The sequence below is a fragment of the Zeugodacus cucurbitae genome, chromosome 5, assembly GCF_028554725.1.
Source record: "Zeugodacus cucurbitae isolate PBARC_wt_2022May chromosome 5, idZeuCucr1.2, whole genome shotgun sequence".
Taxonomy (NCBI): Eukaryota; Metazoa; Arthropoda; class Insecta; order Diptera; family Tephritidae; genus Zeugodacus; species Zeugodacus cucurbitae.
In genome coordinates, this window is record NC_071670.1 from 53,653,625 (window position 1) to 53,677,527 (window position 23,903).

Below are 23,903 nucleotides of genomic sequence, written 5' to 3' on the forward strand. Positions count from 1 at the left end.
TTTGTATTTAGTTCGAAATTTAATCGATTGATTATTGGATTGGTAATCGATTATTTAAAAAAAAAATATTTTATCATATGTATGTTAATAAGGAAGATACCACGTTAAATCTTAAGAAATATATATGATTAATCAATGTGGGTATTAATTGGACAAATTATTAGAAAAACGTTGATAAAAATAAGTTAAGGAGGATGTATAAGCTTCAATTTCAAATTTATTTACCTGTCTACCTCATGACACAATCTAAAAGTATTTCCTGAACGTGTTGATTTTTCAAAAATTTTGTGTGAAAACAATAATATAAACAGAATATACCTTGCTTTAAAGCGGAAAAGTAAATTTAAAAAATTTCGAAAAAAATTTGTGTATTTTTTATTAACTTCGCGCTAAACAACAATACTCATTACGCCCAACACAATTTGCTTGTTTGTTGCTAGCAATAAAAATAAAATATAAATATTTGTGTTTCGCGCGAAAAAACACAGATTTCGCAAACAATTAAAATTCACCAATCCAATAAATACTTTAAATACACAACAATGTTAAAGCTAAAAAGTAAAATGGAAAATGAAAGATAAAAAAATGCTTAATTAAACACTGATTGATAAACAAAAATGGTTGCGTTAGTTACAAATAATGCACCGATTTGTAAATATTTAAACCCACACACCCAGTTAACTAACTAACTAAGAAATTGAAATTGAAAGAAATGAGAAACAGCATAAACAATTAACACTTCATTTAGCGAACTAGTAAAAACAAAAACAATACAAATAACAACAATAACAGAAAATCAGAGCACACACCCACACATGGAGGCACACAAAACTTACCCGCCAGCAACAAGGATCATCTGCATTGTTGCGCACTTTTGGCTGTTTATTGTTTATTGGCTTGAAAGTGCAACTACAACAACAACGTATTGTATATTTGACTGACTAACAACAAACAACAATTATTATTGCCTTGCGCCTTAACTAACGGGACTTTTTTGATTTTTGTAATTTTTTTGTGGTTTTTGTTGTTGTTTTTTGCCTTTTTCTTTATAGATAAATATTTGCTTTTGTTTCGCAGTCGAATTGGAACTGGCACCGCTTTCGTTTGGTTTCTCGCTGTCTTCGTGCGTGCTGCTGCTGCTGCTGCTTATGACAACAACAACAAGATGAGCAACAACGATTGCGGTTGTGTTTGTGGCATGGAAGCAAACTTTAATTGTCTCTGCTTCGGATTCGGATTCGAAATTGGTTTTGGTTTCCGTTTCGGTTTCAGTTTTTGTTGTAGACTTTGGTTTTGTTGTTGTTGTTGTACCAATTGTTTTTGTGGTGTCAATGAGGGCGTTATGAGTGTTGGAAGCTTTTTGATTAGGAGGGATAACGGTATTGCTAAGGCAAGTGCTGTTAATGGCATTGAGAATAATGTTGTTGTTGTTGTTAGTTTGCGTAGTTCTTGTTGTTGTTGTACAAAATTCAATAATTTGGTATGCAGCTTCATTAGTTGTTGTTGTTGTTCTACTAGTATATGCTCTCCATTTTGTAGCGGTAAATCCATGATTTGACGTCGTTTCTTTGTTTTATACTTTTATTTTAGTGCTTAGCAATAGTAGTGGTTTTATCTCAACAGTTATAGCATTCTTTTATTTGCAATTAAAATATATGTAAACTTGTTGTTGTTTTTTTGGTTTAGCAATAAATTAAAGCCATCCATTTTCCATTTATCAAGGCGCTCTCTAACAGGCAGGAGTATTGTAAATAACTCACATTCATATTGTCGTGTTGCCAACGAGGAGTAAACATAAAAAATTTATTGCATTCACAAACTGTTGCCTAAGGTACTCTGTAGTAGATTTGTAGTGTTCATTTTTGGTTTTGTTTTTGCTTAATTTTTTTTGTTTGTTTGTTATTTAATGCTTATATGAATAGTATCTGAAAAGCAGCGTGTGGGTTAGCGGCGAGTAAGTAGTTGTTAATATGCATTTTTATTTATTTTTAGCAGCATTCTCATAACTTTAGTTAGGATCTATAAAGGAACAGTAAGCGCTTTTAGGGAGAAAGAGTCTATAAACGAGCATTGACAGCTTACATGGGCACTAATACCAACAAAAAAAAAAAAAAAAAACGCAGAAAACTAGTTTATTTAGCCATTCTGCAATATTTCACAGCCAAAATAGGGAAGAGTTGCGAGCAAAGCCATTCCAATAAAAATAATTCAGGTGCTTATTAATAAATATTAAAAAATATGTATAAAGAAAAAAATATATGGTTTTATATGAAAATAAATTTTAATAAGAATTTGGATGTATGCAAGAGAACAAAATTAATATAAAATTCTTTAAGCATAAATACTTTTATCTTTTATAATTTATTTATTATATACAATTATTCTGTACGTGTGTATGTCACTGAACTTCTAAACGTCTGGACCGATTTGAATGAAATTTTTTTTTGTCTTCGGCTGGATTCGAGAATGTTTTGTAGTCACCATGGAGTTAAATTTAAATATTGCATATAATTTATTTTAACTTTCTATTTTTATACTCTCGCAACAAATGTTGCTAAAGAGAGTATTATAGTTTTGTTCACATAACGGTTGTTTGTAACACCCAAAACTAAACGAGTTAGATATAGGGTTATATATACCAAAGTGATCAGGGGGAAGAGTGGAGTTCAAATCCGAATGTCTGTCTGTCCGTCCGTCCGTCCGTCCGTCTGTGCAAGCTGTAACTTGAGTAAAAATTAAGATATCTTGATGAAACTTGGCACACTTATTTCTTGGCACCATAGGAAGGTTGCTTTCGAAAATGAGCAAATCGGACCACTGCCACGCCCACAAAATGGCGAAAACCGAAAACACATATAGTGCCATAACTAAGCCATAAATAAAGCTATAGAAATAAAATTTGGTATGAAGGGCATATTTGGATGTAATTTTTTTGTGGAAGTGGGTGTGGCCCCGCCCCCTACTAAATTTTTTGTACATATCTCTCAAACCAATAGAGCTATATAAACCAAACTTTCTGCAGTCGTTTTTTTTTAGCCACTTCCTAATACAGTTCAAAAATGAAAGAAATCGGATAATAACCACGCCCACCTCCCATACAAATGTTAGGTTGAAAATTACTAAAAGTGGATTAACTCACTAACGAAAAACGACAGAAACACCAAATTTTACATAAGAAATGACAAATGGAAGCTGCACTCAGTTTTTTTTACAAAATGGAAAATGGGTGTGGCGTCGCCCACTTATGGGTCAAAAACCATATCTCAGGAACTACTCGACCGATTTCAATGAAACTTGGTTTGTAATAGTTTCCTTACATCCCTATGCTATTTTGTGAAAATAGGCCAAATCGCTTCACAACCACGCCTACTTCCTATATACCAGAACTTTGAAGACAATCTGAATCGTTTACGTTACAATATATAAAGTAAGTACTAGTGAAGATATCGGTGCAGAACTTTGCACAAATACTATGTTTATAGTGTGGCAGCCCCATTCTAAAAATCGCCGAAGTCGGACCATAGGTTTATAAGGCCCCATATATCGAACACGAGGACCTCGGTGCTTCTAACCAAATATTATGGTTTCCAACTTTCAATGGACTTTATTCACTATATATGACGAATATGTGGGTCAAATTGTGTATTATATAATATAAATAAAGTTAAATAAATAAATTGCGAGAGTATAAAATGTTCGGTTACACCCGAACTTAGCCCTTCCTTACTTGTTTATGTTTTATATATGCCAAAAATAGTTGGCGTCATTGCTACTGTATAGAAACCGTCTAAACGTATTTTAAATGATTTTGAGAAAATTTGTTTGGGAAATGTTTTATTATTGGATGTTGCTACTGTGGGTGTACTATTGATAAGCAAAATTACGTTTTTTAAATCACTGTGATTTTATATTACTATAGCTATAGCAACAAAAAAAAAAAAAACGAATTTATGAGAGTTTTTACTCCACATTTTTTTTAATTTATCACATTTTCATATTTACAAGTGTACCTGCTTTTGTAATCACAATTAACTAATAAATAAATTTTGGATACATTTAACTGCTTTTGTAATCACAGTAACCAAAATAATCGAAATCGCAACTAAAATTAATACTGTGATCAATCACTGAACTGCTATTGCTACTTAGATCCAAAAAGAATTACTGAACAACTACATGTAAGTACTGTGATCGAGTTATATTAACTGAATTGCTGCTGTGATCGAATCAGAATCGAATTGTGATCGAACAAAAGCACTGAACTTTTACAGATACTGTGATCGAACTCAAATTATTGAACTGTCATTGTGATTGTAAATCACTGCTATTTACAAAAATTGATCGCAGTTGCTATATGTGATTTTTCAATATGTGAGATTTTAAAGAATTACTGGTAGTGAAATATCGCTCATTACTACGGTGAACTAAATTTTCAATCCAATTATATATTAATTCCAGTTTCTTTTATAATTTGGGACCGCTATTTTATTATAAAAATCATATTTCAGCAATTATTTATTCTACATTTTTTTCAAATTTCCAAAGGGTATAATTTTACTATTTTTATTATAAAATATTTTTTATCAATTTTCTCGAAATCATTTTTACTACATTAATTACATTTTAGACGATCATCATTTTACTCGAGTTATTCACTCCTCAAATGTCGATTAGACCCTAGTCATTCCTTTATTCTTTGAGTTAAACTCTGAAACTTATGGAGTCTTTAGCACATCCCATGAAAAAATCTTCTTCAAACCGTTAACACAGCGATAATTTCTTAGAAACAGTGTAAAACAGTTTTCTCTCTACAGAACATCAGTAAAAAATTGGTCGCACATTTGAAGAAATGTTGATAATTATATTTTATGTAATAAAAAATATAACCCTCCAATGTATTGAAGCACTTTGGCAAAAAGAGCGGAGATGAGAGTACAGTGATAGTATGTTGACGCTTAATGAACTGGAAAGATATCCAGAAAGATAATGGCACATAAATATTTTTTGTGATTTCCTTGGAATCCAACACTTTTCACCAAATAATTTTACCAATTAACAATGTTAGTTGGCGGAAGAGCAAAAAATCAGTGAATGTAATTTCTCAACTAACAATACTAAAGGGTTACAGGGTTATAATAATCATGTTTAATTGCAAAACGAACTCAAATAAGACCAAAATAGCACACTTTCAGACTTGTTAGCCTTTTCCGTTCCGTAAGAAGTGTTAAAATGAGATCACTTTCATTAATTGAAAGAAAGCAATTTTCGTAGGGAGAGGATCGGCATTACATATGTACATATCTTTGACCAGTGAGGATATAATTAGATATCCTGGCCAATAATTGGAGCCTTATTCTAGAACATTTTTGTATGATCTGCGACTTATTATACTCTTCTAACTTATTTGTTGTTAGCACATTATGCAAAGTATGCTTTTTGATGTTTGGATCTAAACAAATTAGATTAGATCCAATTTTAATAGTTGACGCAATTAGAAATCTTAAATTTAAGCTTGTTTTCAAAAACATCTAAATCGATGGAGCTTTGCGCCATATTTACTATATATTTTATTAAGTTTACATTCTTATATATACTCAAAGGAATATTACAATATTAATATTAAAAATAAATATTGATTCAACCAGATATGCAAAAATAAAACTGTTTGTATTGAATAAATCATAAACGAAGAAAAGTAAATAAAAGAATTAAAACCATAACCTAAAAATGCACATAACACAAACATAAATATGCATACGTACACACGCACATTAAGACGACAATATAGTTATATATGTATATATATATTTATTTGACAACACCAACAGCAACAGCAACATGACATGACAATGACAAGAACAGCAACATGTTGCAGCAATACTTGCACTATGTAAATGTGATAGTAAGAAAATCACATTAAAAATACAAGCAGTCATACAAACATACATACATATATGCGTGAAAATCCAGTTATTGATATGCATATATGTATGTATGTTTACTGGCAACAAACGCAATAAACTAAAGAAAAAACATATTTGCAAATTGAAAGAATTGCAAGTATGCTTTTTTGTTGTTGTTGCTTGTTTAGCATAATTTGATACGAGTACACTTCGCTTGTACATTTACTACAACAACAACACACGAGTAGATATATTTTCTATATGCTAAGTAAGATGCACGGACATTTCCATCGCATACATATAATTCCATTAACAGTTACAGAAGACACCTACATACATATACGCACACACAGACACATTATACAGTTTTTTACAGGACTAACATTTTCGCTTGAAATATTCAAATTGTTACATTGCATCCTCACGCAAATCGGTTTCCCTTCGAAAGCAGCATACAACAACAACAACTTATTATTATTGTTGTTGCGCTGATATTGCTGATGTTGCTGCTATGCTGCTACTGCTACTGTTATTGTTGTTGTTGTTGTTGTTGTAGTTGATGGTGTTATGACAGTTGTGACAGTTAACAGCGTTGACGTGACAGCAGAGGCATTCACAGTTGATAAAGTGAAAAATGTTAATTGCTTTTGAAAAAGACTGCACACACACACAAATCAACCCATACTCGAGCGACAGAGAGGGAGAGATAGTGAGAGAGCGTCAAATAGTTAGTTAAAGGGTATGAGAAAGTGAGGTGTAGGGCAGAGAGACAGAGCGGGCGAGCGGACTACATAGTTAGACTGGCACGCGCATAGATTAGTGAACACTTAGGCATGTACAAGTATTTTAATGTTGTTGTTGTATTCTAGGTTATGTTAATGCATTCGCATATACACACGCACGCACTATTGCATTCGCATGGAAGGTTAATAGCGTTAAATTTAAGGGGACTTGTCGAGTGCCAATTGATTAGTTAAGTAGCTACTTAGTTGATTGATTGATCACTGGCGCTTGGTTGTTGTTGTTGTGGTTTTTGTTGTTATATTAATTTATTTCATTTCAATTATGCTTGTTATGTGCAGCGGTGCTCACTTTGTGCATAACTCTGACGAGGCTTTGAGTAAATTTCATTTTTAATTAAATAATTTATTTATTTTTTAATTCATTTGCACAGTTGTAGGAACATTTTAGTTGTAGAAATGTAATTTATTACTTTTTTCTTGTAAGGACGTACATTTGTTTTCATTATAGTGGTTTTTGCAGTTTAAGTGATTTTTAACTCTGCAAGCAAATTATTTTGATATTTATTTAAATATATTTTATTTTATACATTTATATACATTTTATTTTTGTTATTGTAGTCAAGAGTAGGCTAATGAAGTTCAATTGACACAGCTTTAGACAATACCCTTGCATATGCAGGTACATGATCTGCTCTAGTAGACTCTTACAATCAAATTCGATAAGCTTATGTGCATATATGTATGTAGATCGTTTACAGCTCCTACTGTAACATTCATTCGAGATCTTATGATCTTCTATTTACTTTCAAATATGGAACTGAAGAATCCAAATATTTCATTTTGTTTCTGTTTGTATTTCTTCGTCTTGTAGGAAGTGATCTGTGGACTTTTGGGAGTAGCTTAATGTTTAAATTTAATGTTCAAAACTTAAAGCAACTCAACTTTTTGCTCTTGCGACAAAAAAACTTTTTCACCACAGTGTGGTGAGTTTCTAAAAAATATTTTTTTTTGGCAATTTTGCATAAAATAACACAATTAAAAGTTTAGTTTTGTTATTTTAGTGCATTTTTCGTATGCGGACAACAATAATAATTTCTTAAGTCGTGAAGTATTACATTTTAGCTATGCATAATGACATATAATTATGTGCGAGTATATATTAATAATTATGTGTTTATCAGATCAAGAAGAGATTTGTAAAACCACCTACTTTTAACGAAAATGCCGGTATTTATCGCAGTAATTTGGTTTGAGAGGTATACTCGTATATATAAATATGTCTGGGGTAATACTAGTATAGAAAACTGGCTTGAAAATAAAACATTATATTGCAATCGGTGACTGTAGTTTTACTTTTGCCATAGCATAGCCAACTAGCTTTCCTTAAAGTGGTACTAAAAAAATATTTTTAAAGAACACAACATTTCATTCATGTTGGGGTATTACTTTCGCAGTTGGGCCTAAACATATTAAACTGTTGGTTGTTGTAGTAACATAATTCGAATTTAAAACTTAAATATTCTAATAAGAAAATATAGCTAAAGAAAACGAAATCGTATTGTCTCATATATAAAGACAAATAGTGCCATGAAATGTTGTTGAGATTAGAAAACTTCTGAAATAGGTATTATACTTCACTACAGAACTGTCTTCAAAAATTATTTTTTTTGTAAATTCTTTTAGCAGACACCTCTAAACAAATAATCTCATTATTATTAACTACTGGATATAAAAAATATACTCAAAACAAATTTTGAATACCATCAAATATATAAATATCCATCAACTTATACGCTATCTATTTAGAAGGTAGTTGGAGCAATAACTTCGGTGTGCGCCACTAACAGGATCCTCACTCAGAGAAATATCGGCAGAAGGCAAGTGTAAATGCACTAACCCACTACTAGGAAAATATTTCATTATTAAAATATATTTATTGTTATCTTTTATCAGGCATCATTTATTGTTCCCTTTCCGACAAGAATATTGAATATTTGGTTTTAAATAATTTAGTTTAATAATTTTATAGGGTTAGCAGTTTTTATGTATAATCATCGAATCATTCAATTGGCATAAATCTCACTATAATTTTCATTAAAAGCAAATTTTTTAAATTTAAGTGTATTTCATTTCATTTCAATGCAGATAAATTGCTACTTTATTTACAGTATTTTTGTTGAATTTTATTTTTTCATTTTCCAATTATTTTTTATTTTCATGTACCACATGAAATTTCATTAATTTTTTATGATTATTTATTATTTTATAGTTTTTAATTCCAAGTTGGCACTTTATTTATTACATACACATCACTTTCAACCAAACTGCGTACGGAGAACTTTAATTCCAAATTTATTTTTCATTCACCGAAAATAAATCTGCAGCATTAAAATTCGCACAAAAAATATATTAATTGCTGCATTTTAATTACTTTTCCATTGCCATTAAAAGCGCATGTATGATGCACAAACACACACACATACACATGTGAAGCAATTTGTAAACAGACAAACATTAATTTCGCAGCACTTAGTTACGCTGATTTACTGCTGGCATTCATATTTCGATAATTTCAATTAATAAATAAGCAAAACGCAATTTGTACACACAAACACACACAGAATTCACTTCGAAGCATTTTTTATTTGATTTGCGCACATTTAAAGGTCACTCATACGTCACGTCGCACCCATTAACAAAGACGCTCGGTGCGCTCGAATTTCCATGGACACACACACACTTCATATTTCTTTTATTGCTTTATTGCTTTGTTGCTTTCATATTTTCATGTTGCACAAATAGATTTCAGTTTACCGTTACAAGTTTGTTGCACTTGTCGCGCACCTTTTTGCATTTGTACTCTGTCGTTTTCGTTTGGTTGCACGCTCGTTTGCAAGCAGGCAGGTATACTCGCAGGCAGGCAGGCAGACAGCGTGCGCCTAGCATACAGCATCGCGCGTCGCGTCAACACTGCCACTTGGCCAGCCAGTTGGGCAGCCTCTGGGCCTGTTGGCTTGCCATTGAACGCGTCGCTGGCTGCGGGGCGTTTGGCGTTCGGCGTCTGCTGCCGCGCCGAGCTCTACGCTAAACGCTTTAATGCCTGTTTGCACTTAAGAAACACACAAATTGGGAGAAGAAAATTTAAGAAATTGAATGCCCATTTATTTTTCCACACTTTTATATCCTTTCAACATGTGCCACACACACACAACACCCGCTTGCCATGCCGTAGAGACATACACAAAAACAAAAATAAACTTTTCAATGACTTTCGTTTTCGTTTTCATTTGCCTGCGTCTTTGTTTATCTTAAACGGAATTCATTACGATTTCATTGTTTTCGGTGATTTTATGGCGTTTTTTCTGTGTTTTTGTTTTTGTTGTAGTTGATTTAATTTATTTTTGTGCAATATTCATTTTAATTGCTGGCGCGTTAGTGAAAAAAATGCCTGAAATAAGCGTGTATCTGCCAACAGCCCAACGTCCACAACACTTTTCACGCACCACAACGCAACAACACACATACACGCGCAAATTGTTTCTACTCGCTCGCTGCTGCTGCAGCAGTATCAGCATCAGCATCTGCGGTGGCTGTGGCAGTGGCAATGCCAACAGCAGTGGCAGCAGCAGCTGTTCTTTGCTTCTGCTTTATTTTTGTTGTTATTGTTGTCTTAAGTAATTTTGCAATTTCACTTTCTGCTATTTCTTTGGCTTACTTTCGCGCAGAGTTGCCATGACGCTGAGAATTTAATGAAAGTGGTGGGATTTTTATACGAAGCATTTTTAGTGAACATTTTATTTTTTGTCGGAATTTAATTTATTTTATTTTAATAAATTTTGTATTTATTTTTGTATTTCGTAGAATTGCTTTAATAATCTTTTTGTTAAAACCAATATTTTATATATTTTTGGTGAAGTAATTGTGTTATGATTGTTCACATGACACAGCACCTTGTGACATCACCCGCACATCACATCACACACCACGCCATCAACACTCAGCACACACACAACACAGCGTAACAAACCACTCAGCACACACACAACCCAGCATAACAAACCACTCAGCATGCAACACAACAACCACACAATCACCAACGTTCATCTCATTTATTCAGCAAACAAGTTTACAAAAGGGATAGCCCACAACGGGATCGTCCTTCTTTTCGTTTTCGCCAGCGCCCTTAGTGGTTCGACCGATAAACCCGATCAACGTGAGAAATAGCCGTCCGCGACCGTGGTTTCGTGTGTGTGTGCAACGTCAAAGTGAATTTTTTAACCTTTTTCTTAACTGAATTAAACAAAATTATTATTGTGGGAAATAGAATTTAAAATTAAAATTAAAATTATAACGATATTGGAATCAGTGCGTTTTCTTTCCCCCTTTCACAGTGCGTTCAGTGTCCTCTACATTTACGTAAGTATCTAGTATATCTGGTGCATATACGTGAACAAATGGTCCTTCGAGCCTTTCGGAAAGGCACCTAAGGTAGAAAAAAAAAAAAAAATACAAACCTCTAAAACAATAAAGTGACCAAATAAAGTGTAAAAGTCCAATCGAAATTGGACAAGTGATATAGTTGCAATAAGCAACCAACAAAATAAAAGTGAAATGAAAGTGTAAAACGACACAAAAAAAAAAAAAAAAGAAGTAATAGAACAAATAAAAGTGGGAAAAAGTGCATATGTTTATACAAACAAAAATATATATATATATCTACATATATTACAAGAAATTGCATACGTGACCAAATTTAACTAATTACAACAAACGGCAAGAAACAAACAAAAACAAAACTAACTATAAAGCACAAACTCGGGCGCGGGCGCGGTACAAAAAAAAAAAAAAACAACTTAACAAACACAAAACTAATACAAAAACAAAATAATACATAAGGAGAACACAGGAGTCTGCAAACAACGAGGGAGGAAAACACCATTTAACAAGGACAGCGCTGGACAAAAAACAAGAAAAGAGCATAAGCAACAATAACTATATGTATATACAAGCCCAAAAACCCTTGGCGGAAGAAAAGTGAGTCCGTTCCATTTTTTATATTACAAAAATTTTTGATTAAATTTCATGCGCATATGTATGTAAATTACAGTTTGAGCGGTATTTCGGGACACCGTTATTTTATAACACGAGACTGTACTTAACAGCAAGTTCGGTTTATATATACGTAAAATAACTGATCAAAAAAGTACAGTCCTGCCGATTTGCTTAGTTTGTGTCTCTGAACACACCACTACATTATACAAAAAAAAAAAATAACCACAAAGTTTAAAAAGGTCAAGTATTACATGCTTGCAACTTTCTTGCGATACCCCTTGTGCTAAAAAATAGCAACAAGCAGGATCGTGCATAACAACCAAAGCAAAGGCAAAAAAAAAAAAAAAAAAAAAAAAAAAAAAAAAAAAAAAAGTCGTACTTACATACATATGAGCATATTCGCCGCGAAATCCATATATACATATTGCTAAATTTTTTACCCTTTAGAATATACATATATACCTATTTATATACACAACGTATGGTACATACATAAATGAACAAGTGAATTACATTACCTGCCTGGATGTTAAATTCGTGTCCCCAAACACACCAAAAAAAAAAAAAAACAATTTATAAGACAAGTATTCACTACTTGCAAATTCTCCTGCGATACCCCTTGAGCTTTAAAGCAACAAGCTGGATCGCTTACAATAATCCAACAAAGGCAGAAGAAAAGAATAAAAGAAAATAAAAATATTATAGCTCTAATTTCATTTATGTATGTACACATATGCCCTTAAACATATGACTCTCTCCCTTTGCTCATATATACATATTTACATACATACCTATACAAAGCTTATATACAGCTTCTCAGCGCTCTCATCAAAAGGTATTAATATAAATACCTTCCTACATACATATGTACATATATACTTGTCTTTCCTTACCCTTTATCTCATCATTTACATTGGATGATTATTAACTATCACCTATTACCAAATCTCTCATTTACTCTCTACAAAAAAAAATTTTTTTTACATACATACCTACATTGTGTAAAACATACATACAAATACAAATTTATTTTTCCTGCGTTCGCGTCGAATGGTTGTCAATATATAAACACGTTTATACATAAATGCATTTCAGCACTTCTTCATATGTTATACATTACATATGTACATATATAATATAACAATTATACGAAGCTAAGTGATACGAACGAAACAAAAAAAAAAAAACATACAAACATACATGCATAAAGCATATGCAAGCACATGCAAATAAAAAACATATAAACATTTTGCTTATTACGATTTTCCTTTCGTTCGCGTTCTCAACTTATTAGATACAAATATACAAATTAAGTGCGAGTGAACAAAGATAAAATAATTTGGTACACTGTAAAAAATTTTTTTTTTCAGTCATATTTAATAAAAAAAAAAAAAAAAACACAATTTTGTTTTATTCTTATTATTATTTATGTGGTTTATGCGGAAATTATTATATATACTATAATTTAAAAGTCTAACATATAAAAATACAGCAAATAAAATCTGTAGTCAATGAATTATAAAAAAATTCTCAAATTTCAATAATCTTTAATTGTATTAAATTCAATTACTTATACGTTTTATTACAAGAAGAATTTTCAATTCATTTGGAATTTCAATAAATAATTCAATATTAAGCTAAAAGCTTCATATTCGAAACAAATCAAATGCAATCCGACAAATCAAAAGAGGTTAAACCAAGAACACCTATATCATTAGAAATTCCTAAAATGGCTGATGAAGATAAAACACAAGGCCCACCTGCAGAAGCTACACGCTCAAAGCAGAGTGTAAAACAAAAAAGATCAAAAGATCATTTATTATCAAAATTCATCAATGAAGGTGATACTTTTATAAGCTATTGCACAAGATTCAAAGCTTCCCCTATCGCTGACATCTCTGAATCAGTTTTAAAGGCAAAACTTGAAAGTGTCCACGAAATATGGGCACGCCTTCTGGCAGCGTACGATGCAGTAATTGAAGCTGACGACGCTGAACTCCCAGAAAACATAAAAGCTTCGGCGACAGCCAAATTAAATAATTGCCGTGATCAGAAAGAAATAATAAATGGAATGATAAGCGAACAATTAAATGTAATAAGGCCAAATAGCGCCACTACTCCCCCACCCAGAGTAGTCACAACAACAAAAGAAGACCTAGATAAAGGCATGTATCTAAATGTACCAACTTGTGATACTGAAGTTTTTACTGGATGTTATGAACAATGGCCGTCCTTCCGGGACATGTTCACAGCCCTTTACATAAACCATCCTAGACTTGCAGAAGCACAAAAGCTATTCCAACTAAGGTACAAGACACAAGGGGAAGCAGGCATTATCGTCAAGCAATTCGATATAAATGGCGACAATTTTAAGCTGGCTTGGGAAGCACTAGTTGAAAGATATGAAAATAAAAGGGTAATGATAGAAAATCCCATAAAAACTATATTACATTACCAAAAAATTAAACAAGAAACCAGCCAGGAATTTCAAAAATTTTACTCAACAGTGACTAATTGCCTGTCAGTGTTAAAAACACAAAATTCCCCCGTAGAATATTGGGACCATATGATAGTAACTATCTGTGCAGAAAAACTCCCTCAGGCTGCATTACTACGATGGGAACAATCACTTGACGATAGAAGAGCAATGCCCACATGGGACCAAATGAAAAAATTCCTCGCTGCTCAGTACGAGATAGCTGAGCGAATGGGCAGCCAAAATATGAATGTATCAAACCATCAAAATGAATCGAGTAAAAACTCGTTCAAACCTCAAGCCAGCAATAATATGCAATACAATAGACACGTTAATAAAAGCCATTCCTTCGTGTCAAATCAAAATAATCAACGGCAATCATTATGTGAAATTTGTAGGGGGGGTCATAAAATAAGATCTTGCGAGAGATTTAAAAAACTATCCGTTTCTGATAGGAACAATCTTGTCAGACAACACAAACTTTGTATCAACTGTCTGTCGAATGCTCATACGACTAAAGACTGTGAAAGCAAATTTAATTGTGTGTATTGTCAACGAAGACATCACTCATTGCTTCACATTACAAATTTTCAAACTATGAAGCAAAATCAGTTTCATAAAACCACAGGGTTAGTCGCTACGACTACATCAAACAATCCCGAAATTTCAAATCCCGAAAAAAGGGAAGAACAACCATGTTGCTCTAAAGCAGCAAAAATTCAAGCGCTTCATTCAGAAAATGAAAGCAAAATTCTGTTACCAACTGCGGTCATCACCATTGAACATAAGGGTGATTTATTCAAACTAAGAGCACTAATAGATCAAGGCTCTCAAAGATCTTTTATATCTTCAAAGGCTCAAAATCGGCTCAAACTGCCAATAAAACATTCAAATTTCCAAATTTCGGGAATGGGCGGAAGAATTATTCAAAATTCCAACAAAATATGCCCAATCACCATAGTATCTCCAAGTGCGGATATTAGAATAGATGCGCAAGCCATCGTTCTACCGCAACTAACAAATTTGCTTCCAAGCTATGAAATTAATAAAAAACACTGGGAAAAATGCTCACATCTCAAGTTAGCAGATCCCAACTGTCACACCCCATCACAAATCGACATATTATTAGGCAGTGACTTAATACCTCAAATAATTCTTGAAGGTATTGAGAAAATCTCCAATAAATTGTTAGCCCAAAATACAATCTTTGGGTGGATTATAAGTGGCCAAGTCACTGAAAAAATAAATTCTTTCACCACTCAAGTGGAAAATATCTCAAACGAGTATCTAAATAATGAACTTAAAAAATTCTGGGAAGTAGAAGAATTACCTCAGACTATCCAACCTTCAGAAGAAGACCAGGCATGCGAAGCCTACTACAAGTCCACAACAACAAGAAACGAACATGGTCGTTATGTTGTGCGACTACCATTCAAACCAACCTTTCCAGAAACCACAGCTTTAGGCCACTCTAGAATATCAGCCGTCCAGCAATTTCTAAGCCTGGAAAAAAGCCTGATAAAGAAAAGCGAGCTTAAATCAGCATATGACGATGTGATGTACGAATATCTTGATCTCAATCATATGGAAGAGACTGTACCATATGAAAAAGTATCTAAAGGTAGATATCTATCTTTTTATCTGCCACATCACGGGGTAATTAGACCAGATAAAATTACAACAAAAGTACGAGTAGTTTTCAATGCCTCGAAGAGTACTAGCTCAGGCAAATCACTCAATGATGTACTATACACAGGGCCAACGTTACAACCTGATCTCATGTTGCTAATTCTAAATTGGCGCATGTTTAAATACGTTTTCAATGGGGATGTAGAAAAAATGTATAGGCAAATTCTAGTACACGAAGATGACCAAGATTTTCAACGCATAGTCTTCCGCAAATCAAACAATAGTCCAATTAACGACTACAAACTCAAAACAGTAACCTTTGGCATAAATTGCGCACCCTACTTGGCCATTAGAACGTTACATGAAGTTGCAAAAACATGTGAACCAAACTTGCCTTTAGCATCTTCTGTGTTGCAAACACAAACATACGTGGACGACATACTATCAGGTAGCCACAGTATCCCATTAGCGTGCAAATCACTATCTCAAGTGATCAAAGCACTTAATTCAGCAGGTTTTCCCCTAAAGAAAATTACATCAAATCACCCCGAAATAATAAAAGATATAAAAAAGGAAGACTTATTAGATACAGATTTTCTTAAATTTGAAAAGGCTAGCACAACCAAAACTCTAGGGATTCAATGGAATGCGATAACAGATCAATTCTCATATACAATTGAGTCAATATCTGCAATGTCCGCCATTACAAAACGCCAAATACTTTCCTCGGTGGCAAAACTTTTCGACCCCGCAGGATGGCTTTCGCCAATAATGATTCAAGCAAAAATCCTCATTCAAGAATTGTGGCAAGATGGCACTGAATGGGATGAACAGGTAAAACCTGTACGTTTAACTAAATGGGTTCAATTTGCTAACAACTTACACACCATATCAGAAATTCGAATCCCTCGATGGGTTAACTTCACCCCTGACATTAATGTAGAATTACACGGGTTCTGTGACGCCTCTGAAAAGGCATATTGCGCAACGGTCTACGTACGAACTCAGTACGATAGCAAAATATCTTCACATCTCTTGGTAGCCAAAGCCAAAGTTGCACCTTTGAAGACACTAAGCCTGCCACGGCTCGAACTGAATGGTGCTCTTCTGTTAGCAAAATTAATTTCAATAGTTCAAAACCATCTCAACTTAAATGATCACAAAATGTATCTTTGGTCAGACTCAGAAATAGTTTTAGCATGGTTAGAAAAACCACCATATACCTGGAAGACCTATGTATCTAATCGTATATCGCAAATCTTAGACTTAGTTGGCCCAGCCAAATGGCAACATGTTGCAAGTGCAGATAACCCCGCGGATCTTGGAACAAGAGGTTGTAAACCACTTCACCTCACCAGCACTACACTCTGGTGGAACGGTCCTACATGGCTAACAGAATCACAAGAGTTCTGGCCAAAGTCTCCTGCTCGGAATATAATACCGCCAGAAAGTCGGAAAATTGAAAATTTTCATATCACTCCCGAAGAGGATGATATTCTTCACCGATTTTCATCATTTCCTAGAGCACTAAGGGTAATCGCTTATATGCACAAATTTACCCAAAGACTTAAACAAAAAATAAAAGGAATACCAAATGACCCTTGCGTGCAACTAACGCATTCCGACTTGCAACATGCTAAAGTTAGTCTTATCACATACACTCAAACGCGCTATTTCAATCCAGAGAAGTCAAAGTTGCTTGAAAAACGACCTCTCGAACAGAGAAGCTCACTTCTCGTCTTAAACCCATTCTTGGACGCTAAGGGATTAATCAGGGCAAATGGAAGACTAGCGAACTCCAGCCTTAGTTACAACGAACGACATCCCATCATTATACCAGAGAAATCCCGTTTTACTCATCTATACCTAATATATCTCCACCAGCTTACAATGCATGGTGAGCATCGCTTGATGCAACAAATGGTCCGACAAGAATATTATATACCGCGACTAAAGCCACAAATAAAAAGAACGATCTTCACGTGTAAACAGTGTACTATGTACAAACACAAGATGCGTACTCAGATAATGGCAGCCTTACCACCTGAACGCTGCAATTATGCTCTCCCCTTTACCATCACTGGGGTTGATTTTGCTGGACCTTTCCAGATAAAGGCCTCAATGTTAAGGTCGTCCTCTTTTAGAAAAGGGTATGTGGCTGTCTTTGTATGTTTCACGACAAAGGCAGTACACCTGGAGCTATGTTCAGATCTGACTACTGCGGCTTTTCTTGCAGCATTTGCACGCTTTGTCGGACGACGCGGATTTCCTTCAAAGATAATGAGCGACAATGGAAAAAACTTTGTCGGAGCCCAAAGAGCCACAGAGAAGGAGTTTATAAACTTCATGAAAGAAGTCTCGCCTGAAATTGTCAATAAATATGCACCCCAAGGGATCGATTGGCAATTTATACCCCCATGTTCTCCACACATGGGCGGACTCTGGGAATCAGCAGTAAAAAGCTTTAAGTCCCATTTGAAGAAAACGGCAGGTAATCATAAATTCAATTATGAAGAGTTTACCACACTACTCGCTCGAATAGAAGCCGTACTCAATTCAAGACCCATATCACCCCTCTCGCAAGATCCCTCCGATTTCACCGCCCTCACGCCAGGCCATTTCCTCAGAGGAGCTCCTCTTCTCGCCATACCTGAGACAGAAGGAGACTCACTTAATTTAACAAATCGATGGGAAAGAATCAAGATTCTCCATCATGAATTCAGTCAAAGATGGAAGGAAGACTACCTCAAAGATCTTCATAAGAGACATCGTTGGAAGACCACCCAAAAGGAACCCAATGCGGGAGAATGTGTCATCATCCAGGACGAATGCCTACCTCCCACCGAATGGCGGCTAGGCCGCATCGAAAAGGTTCATCAAGGATCCGATGGTCACATAAGAGTTGTCGATGTACGAACGCAAACCGGCATATTAACTCGACCACTCGTTAAATTATGTTTTCTTCCAAACAACGAAGAACAACTTACACAAAAACCGCAAAATCAAACACAAATTTAATCAAAATTAATCAAAATCAATACCGCCAATTCACTCGCAAAATCCGAAAAACAATCGTTCACAATTCGTATACGCAAACAGAAATTCAAATAAGCGCGATTAGAATTAAGCAATATATATATACATACATACATGTATATATACACATACGCATCCACAATACTTTACACCAAACTATAAGTCAATTTTAATAAAATCTCATATTCCCATAGAAATGGATGTAGACGAGAGCCAGAACACCATCAAGACAGTGAGGTCCGAGATCGTGACACCCGTCCCAGCGCCGAGGACGCAAAGGGTTATGGGACCATCATCCGCCGCAGCAGCGAGGGATAGAGGTGAAGAACAGCCGATTGAGGATCAGGGGCCTCCACGCTGCAGTCTGTGCCATCGCCCACACGCTCTTAAGAGATGCCCCATTTTCCAGAGCATGAAGCCAGCACAACGCCGCCAGATCGCAAGAGCTCATGGGCATTGTATGACCTGCTTGGCAGACGACCATGCCACCAACGACTGCTGGGCCGACAGTATGTGCCAATACTGCCACCGACCACATCATACGATGTTCCACAGGTTTCCCAAACGAGCCGATACAGAAAATACAACTCGTATTCGTCGCAGACCACAACGCGATCTGGCCCAACGCAGAGGAGAGAATCACAACGAATACGTACAAACCACACGTTCGCGACCACGTTTGCGTCCACAGTTGCGAATCCCTCCGCCACGTCGAACTCATCAGTATAAGCAACGACGCTCAACGGGATTGAGGGCAGTAGTTAACACGTTACAACAGCTTCAGCGGCTTCTAGGCGATTAATCCGCCTAGGGGGGCCGGGATGTTCACATGACACAGCACCTTGTGACATCACCCGCACATCACATCACACACCACGCCATCAACACTCAGCACACACACAACACAGCGTAACAAACCACTCAGCACACACACAACCCAGCATAACAAACCACTCAGCATGCAACACAACAACCACACAATCACCAACGTTCATCTCATTTATTCAGCAAACAAGTTTACAAAAGGGATAGCCCACAACGGGATCGTCCTTCTTTTCGTTTTCGCCAGCGCCCTTAGTGGTTCGACCGATAAACCCGATCAACGTGAGAAATAGCCGTCCGCGACCGTGGTTTCGTGTGTGTGTGCAACGTCAAAGTGAATTTTTTAACCTTTTTCTTAACTGAATTAAACAAAATTATTATTGTGGGAAATAGAATTTAAAATTAAAATTAAAATTATAACGATATTGGAATCAGTGCGTTTTCTTTCCCCCTTTCACAGTGCGTTCAGTGTCCTCTACATTTACGTAAGTATCTAGTATATCTGGTGCATATACGTGAACAATGATAATAATTAATCTATTTAAGCAATGTTGCATCAATTATATGTAATTATAATCTGTCATATAAAGTCATCTAAGACGATCCATCGTACCATACATAATTCTACTAAAATTTGGGTCTTATGCTTCAAAACTATTTATTCAGAAGAATAGATGTCCTTAAATACATTTAAATTGCAAGGCTGTCCTCCAAAGGGAAACACACGTAGACTTTAAAAGACAGTACTTTGTGAAGTCTGGATCCCTCCTAGATTAGCAATTAGGAGCGCCATGCACCTACTACAAATCTGCGGAGATTTTTATCTTCTATATTCGCTATTTCGCGATTTTGTTTGGAAAAAGTGAGATCCAAGAAATATTTTTCTTGATCTCGCAAAGGCGGGACATTCCAGAAGAAAGTGATGAGATGATTCCATCGCATCCGCCTCCATGCAGCTTCTACAGCTAGTGGCCGGTAAGATTTTTAACCTTACACCGTAGATCCCGATGAGACAATGGCCTGTAAGCACCTCAACCACTAAGGACATGTACGCTTTACTGAGGGCGAAGAACTTGGTAGACCTATCGCGGTTTACCTTAGGCTAGAAGGATCATGCGATTGCGCAAGTTCTGAGGCCCATCTGTCCACATGTGCTCCATCATGATTCCATGCTACTATTAGTGAGGCTAACGTTCCTGACCTTGCAAGTTCATCAACCTTAAAATTTCCCGCGATTTCGCTGTGTTTAGGAACCTAGACTAATCTAATAGAAAAGTATAACGATACCACCGACAGTGAAGAAAAGAATTCCTTAACTAAACTTGAGCGCATAGTCAGTCAACTCAAGGCTACTATCGCCGCTCCTTAGATACAATTTAAAAGAAAATTTCAGCTATGCTATCCCTCGAGTCATCACACTTAAGAGGTTCCACAGGCTTTACGATTTCGGAAATGTAATTATGTACTGTCTTATTGGATTCTAGAATTTCTCGAGAATATATCCCAAAGCTTTTTCAAAGCAAACGATTCGAGTAATAGTTTTAGAGACAAAGCTTTAAACGAGTTTTCCTCAAACCTGGGTTCTGAAAGTCTGTTGTCAAGATGTATCGAAAACTATAATATTTTGATGAAATTTTAGATAGATCTTCGAAACACTATTTACAAGGGCTGGACGATAATTACATCTATAATTATTAAAAAAAAAAAATGTCCAAAAATATTAGCCAGTTATTTTTGAAGAAGCCTCTGCCAAAAATATAATTAATTTTTTTTCCGCCTAAATTATAGTAGAGAGCTTCCACTAAACTCGTATTTTATGCTGGGAGTTATGCCTCTTCAGATTTCAAACTCTTTGCTGGTTAAACTAAAGACTAACTTGGTCATGTCATAAAATTCAATAACTCAACTGGATCTCATATTTAAGGAAGTAGCAAATTAAAGTTTCAAAGGAGATGTCGAAAGAGGTTTCAAAAGAATGCAGTTGGTTTGACATAAGTCATAAGGAATTATGTATACATTTTCCTAAATGTTTTTTTTTTGTAATTTTTAGACTTAATTTATTCAAACCCTTATCGATTTCAAAGTATAAATAAAATAATTAAATTAAACTTTCAACACATTTTTGGCACATTTAATAGAAACATTTCAATTAAACTACGGCTACACTGCATCTACACTATCAAATGTCCCTCATAAAACATATTTATTGTTGTTGTTATTTTACTGCTACTGCTTCGCTTGCTTTCAAGGTCGTATAAGAGCCAAACAAGCTAGTTATCTCACTCGCGCACACAGCGACGAGCACTCAACGCGTAGCAAGTGAAAGGCACGAAGAGGAAGCAGTTTAACGAAAAAAAGAGAGAGTTTTCGTGAGCGCAGACTGTGGAGAACATAAAAATGAGCAGTAAACATTATTAGTGCACATGCATATTCATACGCTCATTCATTTAAACAAACTGTGATACAGACAACACGGCGTATACGTAACACATTTCTACTACAAGTATTCCCAAAAATCGCGCATCCTTGCTGTGCTGTGCTCAATGGCAACGTCGAGGCATATCGACAGCAGTTCTGAGTGAGATTTTCGCGCGTACATAGGTGGTAAATGTACATAAGTAGAAGGCAGCTTGCTGTTTACCTGCGCCAAATTCTGTGTCAGTTTAGTATTTTTGCTTTTGTTGTATCAATTTTCAATTGCTGCCATTTATGTATAACAAATGCCGCTATTTTCTAATTTAGTTCGAGTGTGTATGTATGTGCGTGTGTTCCATGGCATTGTTGGCCCAACTTTAAGTGCTACAATTTTGTTACGGCACTCAGCTAAACGTTTTCCTTCGACATTTTGTTGTTGCATGCACTGATGTAAGACTTTTTTTGGACCATTTTTAGTTGCCAACTTTCAACATTTCACTCGTTGAGGAATCTATCGTCGCCTGCTATATGCATTTTTTTGTTGTTGTAATACAAATTAAGCGTCGGTATTTCATTTTGTTAATGAGTTTTTCGTTTACTTTAATTGTTTACCTGAATGAGTTTTCACATTTAACATTTTTTGATTCTTGTATATATTAGATGTTCGAGCATTTACGGTTGCTCTTTTTATTATACATATGTATCTATGTTTATATAAACTTGTATATTCCAATTAACGGAAGACTTGTTTAAGGCGTGAGATGATTGAGCTTCTGCAAGTATACTGGCAGATAGGTGTTTACTCCCATGCATATATTTATATAAATTATAATCATTGGAATCTAGATAATATTAACATTTTCAGTGTTGATGGATTGCACGAATGATGGTGGAGCGCCTTAAAAGTAGGGCTCAAATGGGTTCTTATTAAGTTTTCGGAGAATTTGTTAGTAAACAGAAGTTTGGTTATCAAATTTGTAACTCACAATTAGAGGTCTGCCTTTTCTCAAGGCCCTAATCATCCCATGATATAAATATATTTTGATTTCGATTGATACCAGCAAATATAAAAGTTAGGTATCGAATATAAAATATAAATGGAATATTCTAGGTAGTCACCGATGAGTCTAAATGTGAAGCAGGAATAGGATTCCCTAACCTATAGATTAAAATTATGAAAAGGTAAATATCATATGAATGCTAAGGGTCAGCGGGTTTAAAGAGGATTATACTAATAGGGTTTCGAAGCACAGAGAGCCGAATTAGGTCTTTAGGGTGGTCAATGGCAATTTCTGTAACGAAATCCTTAAAATATGCATAAGAGATCAAAGACGAAAGATACTCAAAAACAGTATTTTTTCCTCAGCTAAATTCTCATCCTGTCAGCAAGTGGATTATAGCTCCTCTGTAGGTTTCGCCCAACCAGAATAACCTCTTTCGACTGAGACTAGGTTAGGCTAGGTTAGAGTGACTGATCTCCTGTACCACCACAAGAGATCCCACTTGGACAACTCAGCCAGTCCTTTGTGATGCCGCAAACTCCTCAAAAGGGATGCCCAAGACCCTCAAGTAACGACAAAGCGCTTTGAGCCTTTCACGAATTTATATATTTCCACCGCAGTATAGCAAAAGCTGGGCAAAGAAAGAGAAAGTGTCTCGATATCTCAATCTCCCCCTTTTCCATGCAATTTCGGCGTCCGTCAGGATATTTAGCCTCAAGGCATAGAAGCCCATCGGACAGTGGCCAGTAATAATTCCAATCAACACTGACAGCTGAATTTTGCTAAGATCAAATAGCTCAGTGGATCTCTTGCGATCCCCCTAAGG

General features: G+C 35.2%; 2 protein-coding genes across 11 annotated transcripts in view; one reads left to right on the plus strand and one right to left on the minus strand.

Moving 5' to 3' along the window:
- The window catches only part of Sh_1 (potassium voltage-gated channel protein Shaker), a 390,305-nt gene that overhangs the window by 218,913 nt on the left and 147,489 nt on the right, over window positions 1-23,903 (minus strand). The window lies entirely within an intron of this gene.
- LOC128922054 (uncharacterized) lies at window positions 10,569-20,092 on the plus strand. 2 transcript variants are annotated; one of them, XM_054231439.1, is made up of 2 exons: window positions 10,569-11,684; window positions 19,034-20,092. In XM_054231439.1, exon 2 carries the CDS (start codon window positions 19,036-19,038, stop codon window positions 19,639-19,641), a length of 606 nt encoding a protein of 201 aa, XP_054087414.1. In that variant the 5' UTR covers window positions 10,569-11,684; window positions 19,034-19,035; the 3' UTR covers window positions 19,642-20,092. The 2 variants fall into 2 exon arrangements, with proteins under 2 accessions (XP_054087414.1, XP_054087413.1); XM_054231438.1 differs by having other exon boundaries at window positions 10,569-11,062.

Excerpts from the sequence above, each read along its gene's own strand:
- LOC128922054 (XM_054231439.1), top strand. The coding sequence starts at position 19,036 with ATGGATGTAGACGAGAGCCAGAACACCATCAAGACAGTGAGGTCCGAG.